Here is a 13756-nt window from a genome sequence, read left to right as displayed (position 1 = left end):
AATCGGGACAATTGAAATAACCTGCGGGACGCGGGACAAATTGTTTGAAGGCGGGACTGTCCCACCAAAAGCAGGACATCTGGTCAGCCTGTCCAAAGAGACCATTTTCTCCATTTTCTCCTGTCCAAAGAGACCATTTTCTCTGTTCCCTGGAGATCAGTTTTAATAGTGGGAGATCTCCAGTCATCATCTGGGGCAGGGGTGTCCAACTCTGGTGTGTCAGATATTCATGGACTACAATTCTCATCAGCCTCTGTTGGCATGGACTAATGGGAATTGTAGTCCATGAATATCTGAAGTGCCAGAGTTGGACACTTCTGAGGGGGTTGGCAGCCCTGGCATCTTTCCCATTCTCACTGGACACAGTGTGTAACAGACTTCCCTCTGTGATACACCTCTGAAGACGCCCACCACAGATGCAGGTGAAACATTAGGAACAAGATCCACTAGACCATGGCCACATAGCCCGGGAAACCCACAACAACCAGTTGAATATGGCCGTGAAAGCCTTCGACAATACATAGAACTCCAGTTATTCTATTGCTTTCTTGCCTTGAAGATATATAGCATTTTAACTTACACGAATCAAAGATGCAAAATGATGCTTACTTATAACTTTGTTTTCTCCTGTATTTTTTAATGGCAAAGTCATTAATTAGATCCTCAAAATTAATCTGACATTACAAATCTGCTTTAATACTTAGCAAAGAAACAAAAAGTTCTATGGAGCCCTCTTTACTTGAGGCCCTAAAGACGTGCTTATTTTGCTTAGTGGTTAATCCAGTGCTGAGTATGGGTGGACAATAAGTTAAATATGAGCAACCAGTGTGATGCAGCAACAAAAAGGGCTAATGCAATTGTGATGTGTATCAACAGAGGCATAACATCCAGATCTCAAGGTATCATAGTTCCACTGTACACTGCGTTGGCCAGTCCTTATCTGGAGTATTGTGTGCAGTTCTGGAGACCTCACTTCAAAAAGGATGCAGACAGAATAAAGTGGGTACAGAGAAGACTGACAAGGATAATCAGAGGCCTGGAGACCAAGAAAGGCTGAGGGACATGGGAAATTTTAAGTCTAGGGAACAGGAGGTTGAGGGAGACATGGCTTCTCTGTTTAAGTATTTGAAGGGCTGTCACGTAGAGGAGGGCACGGAGCTGTTCCTATTGGCAGAAGAGGAGCGGACTCGAAATAATGGGTTTAAATTATGGACAGAAAGGTTCCCACTGGATTTATGGCAAGAGCTGTGCAATAGTGGGACTGGCTACCCAGGGCGGTGGTGAGCTCCCCCTCACTGGCAGTCTTTACGCAACAGCTGGACAAACGCTTTTTCTGGGATGCCCAAAGCCCGTGGTGGCGAACCTTTGGCACTCCTGATGTTATGGACTACAATTCTCATCAGCCCCTGCCAGCATGGCCAATTGGGAATTTTAGGGGGCTGATGGGAAATGTAGTCCATAACATCAGGAGTGCCAAAGGTTCGCCACCACTGCCCTAAGCTAACCCTGCATTGGCCCCTCCCAACGCCACGATTCTACGATTCTATCTCTTTATGTCTCTTAACATCCTGTTCCAGGCAATGGATCTAATCTGTCCTAATATGCTACAAATGAGTTGCCGAGTCTCTATAACAGTAATCTGCTGGGGGTAAAATGTGGCTGACTGAGGAAGGCAATGGCAAACCACGTTGTAAACATAGTCTGCCCAGTAAATGCTGTGATACAGCATCATTTACTGGCTCAGTGAATGACCTGATGCTTGCACAAGAGACTACTGGTACCTTGAAGAGTTTATGCCGCGTCTTGTTAGTGATTCGCTCCCGAGAGAGCACGTATTCGCAAGCTTGGAATGTGACCCTGTCCTTGTTTCTGCTTCCCCCCACTGTTATGTGCAATCTCTGGGGAGGGCATCAGCCACAGGGTCAGCGTCAACATATCCACAGGTGGGGCAGCTGCCAAGGTCTTCCCCTCACCCCCTCACCACCCTCCTGCCCAGTGGTGGGATCCAAAAATTTTAGTAACAGGTTCTCATGGTGGTGGGATTCATACTGTGGCATAGCACCAATGGGGCTGGGCAGGGCACAACGGGGGCATGGCCGGGCATTCCGGGGGTGGGGCATTCCTGGGCGGGGTTGTGCCAAGGACGCAGCCGCTGTGCCGGTCCTTGGGCGGGAAATGAATGCACGCAGGCGCAGGCTGCCATGCACGCCGGTGCACCTCCTGCTAGACTGCTTCAAGTTCTGCGCGCTACTGCTGAGAGGAGGGGCGTAACGAAGGCAAAAATCACGTGGCAAAATCACCTATTAGTAACCCCCTCTCAGCACACACAAATAATTAGTAACCTACTCTCGGGAACCTGTGAGAACCTGCTGGATCCCACCTCTGCTCCTGCCCCTGCTTGCTTGTGAGTCCCACGGCTATCCTGTCTCCCAGCCATACATGCTGCCCACCACTGCTGGGGAAGGACACGCAGGAAATGAGGGGAAGTGATGTTCTTGGATGCACACATTGCCCAGCAATCTCAGGGATGGGTTTGTGCACAGTGGGAGTGCTGGAAAGGCACTGTCTACCCAAGGCTCCTGGAACCTGCCCTGGCATCCACCACTGGCACCAACCCAGCAGTCAGATGTTGTTGCTGTAAGGGTCAGGCTAACTTCACCTGAGGCCAGATAAGAGCAGGTGGCTCCTTCCCAGTAGCTCCAGCGTTGGGTTGGTAAGGTCACAGAGTCCTCTCGGTTGTCCTGGCATCTACAGCTGCTGCTCTTGCTGTGTTGCTCAACGGTGCCTTGTTCTTTCTCTGATGCTCTGCCAACTGGATGACGGGCCATGAATGGTTCTGGGTTGGTTACTAGGGCAGAGCAAGGGTGTCCTTAGGAATTCTTGCTTTCCCTTCTTTCCTTGCAAGGACTTGAAAACGTATATGGCCTGTGGCTAATAAACTTTTATTGATTGTGAAATTGTGTGAATTGATCTCCAGATGCCATACATTTGTTCCCCTGGAAAAAATGACTGCTTTGGAGGATGGACTTTATGCTTCCGTGCTGCATATTTATTTTGAATTTTGATTATTTTGAACAGTGTTGCACTGGAAAAGAGGAATGACTATAAATGGTGTAAATGAAATTATTAATATTATCAACATATTCTGGCAACATAAACCTTCATATATTATGTTTTTCTTTTCTTTTTTCAGGAAAAAGTGCTGTAAAGGTTATAAATTTGTTCTTGGGCAATGCATCCCCGAAGGTATGTCATTAAATTGTTCCTTCCTTCCTTTGCTGCCTGCTGAGCTAGCTCTGATTTCCTGTGCCACTAATAAGGACAGAACTGGTTCCAGCGGTCACTCTCAGGTCTATATTCACACGTGTAAATTTCATAATAGCGATGAATATTGTGTTGTCAGGACTGACAAATTTTTGTTCTAGGATACACATTTGTGAAAAGAGCGCATTTTGTTAGAGGCTCGAACGCTTATGCTACCGTTAAAATGTGTTAGCTATAAAGATGTCACACAGCTCATGTTTTTTCTTCTTCTTGCAAGAAACGAGCACTGCTGGTCCTTTGAAATTTGTTTCCAAAGTTTCAACTTTTCACCAGATGTGTTTTGGGATTACAGTTGTCAGGTACACCCCGACAATAGCAAGAGAATGGGTAGACAAAGAGTAGAAGAGTTTGGATTTATACCCCACCTTTTTCTCCTGTAAGGAGACTCAAGGTGGCTTACAAGCTCCTTTCCCTTCCTCTCCCCACAACAGACACCTTGTGAGGTAGGTGGGGCTGAGAGAATTCTGAAGAACTGTGACTAGCCCAAGGTCACCCAGCAGGAATGTAGGCATGTGGAAACACATCTGGTTCACCAGATAAGCCTCTGCCTCTTAGGTGGAGGAGTGTGGGGAATCAAACCTGGTTCTCCAGATTAGAATCCTCCTGCTCTTAACCACTACACCATGCTGGGTAGAGGATACTTATCAGTGGTGAGCTGAGAATTAGCCCCCACGTCATTGGTGATGTGTTGACATCACTTTCGGCAGTCACTGGAAGTGACATCATTATGTTGCTAATGACATGGGGACACTCTGGTATTTGGGCAAAAACTTTATGGTAGAAGGAGGTCACCATCATCAACAATCTTTAGGAAGAGTCACAACACCATACTTTTTCAGAGGGAATTTCATAGCTTGTTTCTTTTTTGATTTTTGAACTGTCAGTGGGGAAGATGATTGCATTTAAACTAGGCTACTGGACCGGGTCTGATCAGTTTGGTACTGTTATTGTCATGAGGTGTTAATGCTGAATGTTGTTAATTATTTTTATTGTTTCATGTTTTGCGATCTGTCTTGGACCCTTGTGGGACATCTGATATAAATATTTCAGTAAATCTCCCTGAATCCTTCTTAGAAGTCATAACACTGCAGAAGAAAGAATTTGCCTTTTTTTAATGGTAGAGTTTTATGAGAATCAAGCGCGAGTGCCTTCAAATCAGCGGTTGTGTTGTTGCTTTTGTGCAACTCTTTTTTTACATTATGCAAACGAACACATCCTACGGCTCCTCATTTAAAGTAAAGCTTGACACTGTATGTTATTTGGAGCAGTAGTGTTTTATGAGCCATATGTTCTCCACTTTGGCAGTTGAAGGTCTAACTCATACCAGTATGAACGTGGACTTGCCAAGACACATGCATGTACTTAACTTTACGCACAGTGGATGTCAACCAAAGCTTTAAGTCAATGAAAGGACTCACCTTGATTTTATCAGGTTGATTTATTGTCGGCAGATGTTCTCAGAGTCCTTTGGGAATCTCGGCATCACAAACACCAGGCCAATAATGAATTGGGATTGGATCAGAAAACGTAGATCGAAAACTTAGCAAGCGACAAATCCAGTCAGTGATTGCATCTAAGCGCTTTGGGCTTCACCAAGAAACACTAGAGGATCATCAGCTCGGCAAAATTGGTTTCTGAAACAGGTCAGGAAATACCTTTGCAGTGAGAAGAACCTGACATAACAGGACTCTCACTTATGTCATGGACAGTCCATGTGACTGCAGCTCGTTTGAAACCAATGGGGCTTAGGCTGTATTCCTGGAAGTCGATTTCAACTTTTGGTGCACATAGGAAAAATAAACATACGTGCAACCTTTTAAGACTATAAGAACATAAGAAAGAGCCTGCTTGATCAGACCAGAGTCCATCTAGTCCAGCACTCTGCTACTCGCAGTGGCCCACCAGATACCTATGATGGTGCAGGTGGGTTCATCCCCTAAGACTTGTTTCCAAATGAAGAGGAGTTTGGATTTATATCCCCCCTTTCTCTCCTGCAGGAGACTCAAAGGGGCTTACAATCTCCTTGCCCTTCCCCACTCACAACAAACACCCTGTGAGGTGGGTGGGGCTGAGAGAGCTCCGAGAAGCTGTGACTAGCCCAAGGTCACCCAGCTGGCGTGTGTGGGAGTGCGCAGGCTAATCTGAATTCCCCAGATAAGCCTCCACAGCTCAGGCGGCAGAGCTGGGAATCAAACCCGGTTCCTCCAGATTAGATACATGAGCTCTTAACCTCCTACGCCACTGCTGCTCAAATGGTCCAACAGAGTAACACATGAATAGATACAGCTGCTAATGGCTCAACAAGGGAATCGTATTCCAGTCGCCAAGTGAAAAGATGATGGGAAACCCTCTTTTAAGGAGAGACTCAAGAATACAGTGGGTGAAAAGCACATATCGCCGCAGAGGCCAGAAGTAGATCTGTGGCAGTTGTTGAAAGCATCATCTCTATGTCTCCTCCTCTTTTTCTGCTCAGTGCAACAAAACACTTGCAGATTGTTATGCTCCAAGAATCTCCACTTCAGTAAGTTTTGTGGAAATAGTTTGCAGAAAGATTCCACGGATGATGTTTTCAAAGGTCATTGTGCAGTTATGTTTAATTTCTTCTTTTGGGGGAGGCCTCTTTTTCTCTTGTTTTATTAGACAAAGTTGTTTGTCAGACAAAGCAATCCAGATGCCCCCACTCACGCCCCACAAAAAATGGTGTGTATCTAACCTTATGTAGACTTTTTAAAATGTTATCTTCCTCGATATCTCTTAAGCTGCAGCCTGCTGAGCCCCCCCCCCCCCCCCCGTCAAATTGTGTTCCTCGGGGTCAACATGCTTTACATACAGCATAGAGGACAACATTGGGGTCTACAGAAGGAGAGGGAATTTGTGGAAATGACCCCCTGTCCTCTGCAAATGGAAATGCTGCTTTGTTGGGGAAAACTGTGTGGTTGGATGTGAGTTTCAGTGTTTAGAAAAAGATGCCTTCCCATGATTAATAACTTAAGATGCTAAAACTTGAGAGTAAGGAGCAAATCGATTCCCCACTGTTTAGCAACCAATGTTCATTTGCTTATATTTTAAGCCCATTTCTCTCTCTCTCTTTCCCTCTAGACTATGATGTCTGTGCAGATGCTCCGTGCGAACAACAATGCACAGATAACTTTGGGCGCGTCTTGTGTACCTGCTATCCTGGTTATCGGTATGACCGCGAAAGACACAGAAATCGAGAGAAACCGTATTGCCTAGGTAAGGTAAAAAATAAAATCCTGCCGCTGGAGTAATGAAATTCAACTGTGCTGATGGACAGGGCTCAGATTTTGCACAACTTTGGCAAAACTTGGGTCTTTCAACAATGAAATGTAGCTTTTGTGAGCTACGTGACAGTCCGGAGACAATGACAGTGTTATAGGGTAGAGGCTAAGACAGCGACTGATAGTCAGGGATGTCCCTAGTTCAAATCTTGCCTTGGCCACAAACTCACTTTTTAAAAAAATTATTTTGGAGGAGCTGTCTTTGAAGAAACGCAGGCATGCATAAGAGAATCTTAGCCATTAAAAACAGGAGTCCTTCAGGCAGCTAATATTCTCTTATGCATTCTTGCATATCTTTGAATACAGTTCCTCCAATAATAATAATAATAATAATAATAATAATAATAATAATAATAATAATAATAATAATAATAATAATAATAATAATAATAATAATAATAATAATAGAAAATCGAGCTTCAGCATCTATGGCACAAACCAGCTGAGGTCGTCCCAGTGGTAATCGGCCCGCTGGGCGCCATCCCAAAAACACTAGGGCAGCACTTGAAACATCTTTGAATTGACAAAAATAACATCTGTCAAATTCAGAAGGCAGCCCTGCTGGGATCCGCACGAATGCTACACCGATACATTACAACTTCCTAGGCCTCTGGGTGAGGCTCGAATTGTATTGAAGGCCAACAACCAGCTAAAGATCTGGCAGCTGTGAAATCTACAATAATAATGATGATGATGATGATGATGATGATGATGATGATGATGATGATGATGATGATGATGATGATGATGATGATGATGATGATGATGATGATGATGAAAAACTATATATTGCTGGAACTGGCAGGACCAGAGGAGTACAACTGTGTTTTCTTCGGGCTGAAAAGGTGCCTAGGATCGGAGCCTGCACAGCAAATGTCCAGGGACAACCTTCAGCTAATGGCAGCAGGGAGAATCCCTTCAGCTGCACACAAAATGTCGGGCGCAAGCGGAGAGTGAAGCTGACCAGAGAGCAAAATGGTCAGGCGGGAAAAACACGAAGCATCCTGAGCTCTGCATTCCGCACAGCCAGGCAGGAGACATCTTGTAGGCGGCTGAGGGGGAAAAGGTGCCCTTTGAAGCGTTCTCCAAAAAAGACACCTTGCGCTAAAATAATGTCTCCTGGGGATGTCTTGGGAAGAAAGCTGTGCAGAGTGCTGCCTCAGGACCCCTATTTTAGCATCCCTTGGACGTCTCATTTAGGCTGTGCAGAGCAGACCCATGTATCACTGGCAATGTGATGTTATTACTTCCAGTGAGCTTTGGAAGTTACCTCTACTCTACGCATCCCCAGAGACAGAGGCCTGGGCCTCAGTTTGTTGCTGGGAAGTCCTCCTACTGGCCTGCTGAATTGTGCCAGGGGGAAGGGCCTCAAAGTGGGGGATCCCTGCCCCTAGTGGTGGTCTGGGAGCCCTACAAATACCAAAAGTTAAGCAGGGCCAGCTTTGGTTGGATGGGAGACCACCAAGGCAACCTGGGTTGCTCCTCAGAGGCAGGCAACAGCAAATCACCTCTGTTCGTCTCTGACCTGTAAAACCTCATGATGGGTCACCGTAAATCAGCTGTGACTTGACAGCACTTTACACCAGCAGCTTACAGGGCTGCTCCAGAGGTGGGATCCAGCAGGTTCTCACCAGTTCCCAAGAGTGGGTTACTAATTATTTGTGTGTGCCGAGAGGGGGTTACTAATTGGGTCCGCTTTTCCATCTCCACGCCCTCGCCTCCCCGAGAGGCATACTGCCTTTGAACGTGAAGGTTCCATAAAGCAATTGCGACTAATAATGTAACTCCCTGAACTGGGTTAATCCCTTTCAGGTACTGCAATTCATGGATTCTCAGCCTTTCGTACCTTTTATCTCACCAGTCTCTATCAAAGAACCTGTGTGTTTCACCATTGCTGTGTTCAGATTTGTGAGTTGGGGCATTTTCTATAATGTGATGATGATTTAGAAATGACCTGGTGCAAAAAAAAAATTTGGGGTCGTGGTGGGGTGGCTGCCCATGGGGGGAGGCATCCAACTCAGGTTTTGCCCAGGGCTCAGGTTTGCCTAGGTACGCCTCTGCCCCCCTTTCTGAGGTGGGGCTGGCGAGGGAACCTGTTACTAAAATTTTTGGATCCCACCACTGGGCTGCTCCCTATGAAACTGCTGCCCTGTATGGCTCAGGCTTTTGATTTGTCCATCTCAGTATTGCTCCTTTTGTCTGGCATCAGCTGTTCCACATCTGAAGCACATAAATGACTTTCCCAGTTTCTTTTAAAAATGCAAAGCCTGGGATCTCCTAGCGTATTATTTTTGCACTTCTAAAAAGAGAAGGTCGCTGGGTCTAGAATCCGCTAGCAGGAAACCTTCCTTTCTGATCCTTCTCTTTTTTCCTTATTTTTTTCACCCGTTGCCCCCGCCCCACCTCAGATATTGATGAGTGTGCCACAAGTGCCGAACCTCCCTGCCCCCACGTCTGCGTCAATACTGTCGGCAGCTACCGGTGTGAGTGTCATGAAGGCTTCATCCGTGAAGATGATGGTAGGACGTGTACCAAAGGAGAGAAAGGTATGTGGCGTTTGTAAATAATCCTGTCCCAAGTAATCCACTGTGGACACAGAATCTGTCTGAGTAAACTAAATCCAAGCCTGCTGGAAATACAGACCGTTGCACTCAGAAACAAACTGTTCAGTTAAAATCAGAAATCTTTACTCCACGGCAGATACTTGCCTTAATGTTTAACTATCGAATATGGTCGCTTTGCCTGGCATGTAGCGAAAATGCAGGAAAACAGGACCATTTGGGGTTGTCGATTTCCTAAATGTCTACTTCCCGAAAATTCCCCTTTTTAACCCAGCTGTGCAAGCTGCTATTTATTTGATTTGCAGATACAGCAAAAATCTATCGCCGTCACTCCTTTGCCTTCCAATTCTTGCACTGTATTTACTTACCCACGTTATATCTCCTCTAAGTCTGTATTTGAAAAGATAATAATAAAAAGATATTCATAAAGCAAAATCATGCAGCAGGAGAAATCACGTTGCATATTACGTGACAAGGACTTCAATCCTATGCATTCTTACTTGGGAATAAGACTTATAGAGCTTATATAATCCTTGCCACCTTGTCTCTTACTAATTCTTTTTGAGTGCATGTGTTATGGGCTGTTAAGTCACTTCCGGCTCATGGCAACCCTATGAATCAAGGCCCGCCAAACTGTCCTAACATAAACAGCCTTGCAAGCCTTATCTAGATTGTTCAGGCACTGTCCTGCCCTCTCCAAAGAGAAAAGAAACAGCCCAGCCACCGAATATCCCCCTTAGGGGATGATGAAGATACACTATGGAAAACACGGCATATCTGTAACGCCAGGTTCATCAGCGCACAGGAACTGGGCAGGCAGTGGAAGTCAACTAAGGTCAGTTGTGGTGGGTTTTCCGGGCTGTGTGGCCATGGTCTGGTAGATCTTGTTCCTAACATTTCGCCTGCATCTGTGGCTGGCATCTTCAGAGGTCTATCACAGAGAGAGGTGTGTCTGGAGACAGTGTGTAACAGACTTCTCTCTGTGATACACCTCTGAAGATGCCAGCCATAGATGCAGGCGAAACATTAGGATCTACCAGACCACGGCCACACAGCCCAGAAAACCCACCACAGCCAGTTGAATCCGTCCATGAAAACCTTCGACAATACATTCAACTAAAGTCATTTGCCAATTGGCACCTTCAGAAGACTCTGCATAGATGAGCGAAGCCGATGTGGTGGAGCATAGGGAGAGAGATGGTCTCATAGATATGAGGGTCCAAGGCCACGAAGGGAGCTTTGTATGTGATAGCCAGTGCTTTAAATTGAACCTGGTATCTGATGGACAGCCTTTGGAGTGACTATCGAATGCATGCTCCATCTAGCTTCCAGTAATAGCCAAGCTTAATCATTCTGCACCAAATAGTTTCTGAATTGATTCTGAAGAAAGACCAAAGTACAGTGCATGGCAGTAGTCTAGTCTCAGTTGTCACCGTGGGCCTGGATCCAGGTGGCCAGATAGTAAGGGACCACTTTTTGAGCTAGGTTGAGTTGGAAGAATGCTTTCTTGCAAGGGCACTGCTTCTCCAGCAATAATTTTAGGTCCGGTATAATCCCGAGGCTCTTCACTGATCCAATTTTGGGGATAAGAGGCAGGAATGGCCATCTTCGAAATCCATTCAAGCCAACCTTTTTGTATTCTTACCTAGGCAAACGATTTTGAAACCGGTTGTTGTGGGTTTTCCGGGCTGTGTGGCCGTGGTCAAGCAGATCTTGTAGCCTGCATCTGTGGCCGGCATCTTCACAGTGTGTAACACACTTCTCTCTGTGATACACCTCTGAAGATGCCGGCCACAGATGCAGGCAAAATGTTAGGAACAAGATCTACCAGACCTCGGCCACACAGCCCGGAAAACCCACCACAACCATTTGAATCCGACCGTGAAAGCCTTCGATGATTTTGAAACCATTTACAGTGGAGCGCCATCTTGTGGCCGACATAAGGACCTGCATGACTTTTCCACATTTTGAGGAGAGCTAGAGAGCAATGGCTTTCCTGTAATTAGGTCACTGACACGGATCTCCTCATACATTTCGCTTTATGCAGAACATTCATAAGATATCCCTTCCCCCTAACATCTTGCCAGTTTCCAAAAATAACATGCAGCACTGGAGAAAAATTAATCAGCCTGTGTTTATTCCTCAATGCCAAAGCAACGAAGGTTGTCAAACCTCCCTCTGGCCTCCAGAGACTGAATTTGATCTGCAGGTTTGAGTATTTGGAGAGGGGGGGCACCAAACTGGTGTAGCATCTTTGTGACTTGAAGGATCGTCTTGCATATTTCCAGGACAGCACAGCAGCCACGTAGTCCGAGGAAAACATTCTGCAGATAATATAAGACAGATGATAAGCTATACAGCCCCAAGCGGGGGGTGGGGGGAGAATGCATGCAAACCACCTCTTGGCAAAAGTTCCCGGCATATGCAAGAGAATATCTTCACACTTATGCTAAGCAAATATTCTGCCCAACCAAACCAACATCTTATCCTCGGAGGCTGCTGAGATTGCTGGCTTGCTGGGAGGGTAGACATGCAAGAGAAGTCCAAGAGGGTAGCCAAGTAAATCAATCATAAAACAGAAGTCCAGAGACACCAGATGCCAGCAAAACGTTTTTTTGTGAATCGGAGCATCGTTCTTCATCTGAAGCAATCAAGGCCGGGCTGAGTCTACCCCCAGCCTGTGCCCCAGGAAATAAGGAAGAGAAATTCATGTCTGCTTGCTTCGTTTTCATCCCTTCCTTCTTCCAAGGAGGTCAGAGTGGAATATGTGAACCCCTCCCTCTTTTTTTCGTCCACACAAATGAGCAAACAAGGAAAAAATATAGCAACACAATAATGCAGCATAAGGAAAGGAGCAAAAGGTAGAGGGAAAAGGAAGGAGAGGTAGGTGGATAAGGAGCATGAAAGCTTCACCATAATATGCAGCATTAAAGGTCACCCTCAATCAACCAATTAACTGTCCAGCTCCCTGCATTAACATACAGCAACCAGAAGGGCCAAATATTCTAACATTTACTAGACAGAACAGCTTGGGGGGTGGGGCTTGTTGCCCGGTTTCTCCTGATCTGTGATTTACTTTCTGGGTTGGCCTCACCTTGCACCTGATTTGGCTGGTGCCCCATCTGACATCTGACGATGATTGGGATGATGAAAGATAATAAATAATACAAAGGAAATTGGTAATTGTATAGAGTTATCTCCAGGTGCTGGGACTATTGTAAAGGACACTATCCTAACCCTCCTGGTTTTCAGGGTTATACTCCACATTCCAAAGACTCTGACATTGCATTGCTAGAGATTACAAAAAAATCCTTTTTGGGGAACATGTCTTTGAACCCTTGCTCTGCTCAAGAGCTCCACCGCCCATCAGGCGGCTTTTGTGCAGATGGGGGGGAAAAAACAGAGGCCCCATTGCACGGGATATATATTGGCACAATTTATAGCGTATGCAAATTGACCCTTTGAGGGGGATTATAAATCATTTTGGACCCGTCCTGTTTCCTATACTGTAAAGGCTGAGATACAAAGTACAGAGGTAAACACGTTTTTCCTTCTTCTGATATATAAAAGGTGATTTTTTTTAACGGGCATTAAGATCTGCTAAGTGGGAACAGCTGCTCTTAAGCCTGTTTGCAGCCTGCTTGCGAGGGATTTGTCCCGCTTTTCATGGTGATTCACAACCGGAGAAGGCTGTTAATTCCAGGGGCGCCTCTTTCCTCTCACCAAACTGCCCGGAAGGAAAACTTCAAAAGCTTCCCTGTGTACAGTCTTCTTTGCCGCTTCTTTTTCCTGCTGTATTTTCTTCCTTCTTTAGAAAAATAATATCTTAAATAATAATGTTTGACTCCCGCACCTTTCTTTAAACAGGGTTTGCCGAGAAGACCGATAACGTGGTGAAACAGGGGGCGTGCTGCGCTTCCTGCAAGGAATTCTACCAAATTAAACAGACGGTGTTGCAATTGAAGCAGAAGGTACAACATGGTACTACGTAATTAAACTCAGCAAATTCCACAGCGTTGTTGGGTAGCAGTGTATCAGCTGCTATGAAAACACTTCACCACTGAAATTAGTTGCTTAGAGAGGAATCTTGTGTCTCAGAGGCTTTGAAGATAAAATGAAGACCAGTTGGGAATTTCTTGGAGGTCTCTCAGAATTACAAACAATCTCCAGAGACTAGTTCCCCTGGAAAAAAATGGCTGATTTGGGTAGTGGACTCGATAACATGACAATATTGCAAAACAATAGCAGTGTGAGTTTACAGTGTTTTCCAACGTGTTGTCCCAGAAATTCCTTGGAAGTTATTAATCAGTTCAAAAATTAGCAATGGGAGGAGACAGTTTTCCTCGGCACACGGTTTGCCCCTCATTACTGGTTCTTTTCCGGCAACAAACCCTGAACCACATCAGATGTTGGGTGATTTCATGCTGCATGCCTGTGTTGCCCAATAGATCAAGAAAGCCAATGCAATTCTGGGATGCATCAATAAAAGTATCGTGTCTAGATCGAGGGAAGTAATTGTACCTCTCTATTCTGCTTGGTCAGACCTCACCTAGAGTACTGTGTTCAGTTCTT

The 13756-nt window shown here is 45.5% G+C and overlaps 1 protein-coding gene across 1 annotated transcript in view; it reads left to right on the top strand.

Moving 5' to 3' along the window:
* CCBE1 (collagen and calcium binding EGF domains 1) overlaps positions 1 to 13756 on the top strand; it is a 167861-nt gene that overhangs the window by 134250 nt on the left and 19855 nt on the right. Inside the window, exons 3-6 of the mRNA XM_048502595.1 lie at positions 3194 to 3246; positions 6424 to 6558; positions 9032 to 9169; positions 13052 to 13155. Of these exons, the coding sequence (XP_048358552.1) occupies positions 3194 to 3246; positions 6424 to 6558; positions 9032 to 9169; positions 13052 to 13155 (430 nt within the window). The remainder of the gene's footprint in view (positions 1 to 3193; positions 3247 to 6423; positions 6559 to 9031; positions 9170 to 13051; positions 13156 to 13756) is intronic.

Source organism: Sphaerodactylus townsendi, linkage group LG07 (assembly GCF_021028975.2).
Source record: "Sphaerodactylus townsendi isolate TG3544 linkage group LG07, MPM_Stown_v2.3, whole genome shotgun sequence".
NCBI classification, from domain to species: domain Eukaryota; kingdom Metazoa; phylum Chordata; class Lepidosauria; order Squamata; family Sphaerodactylidae; genus Sphaerodactylus; species Sphaerodactylus townsendi.
Note: the sequence above shows the minus strand (reverse complement) of the source record. Positions and strands in the feature narration are given on the sequence as shown.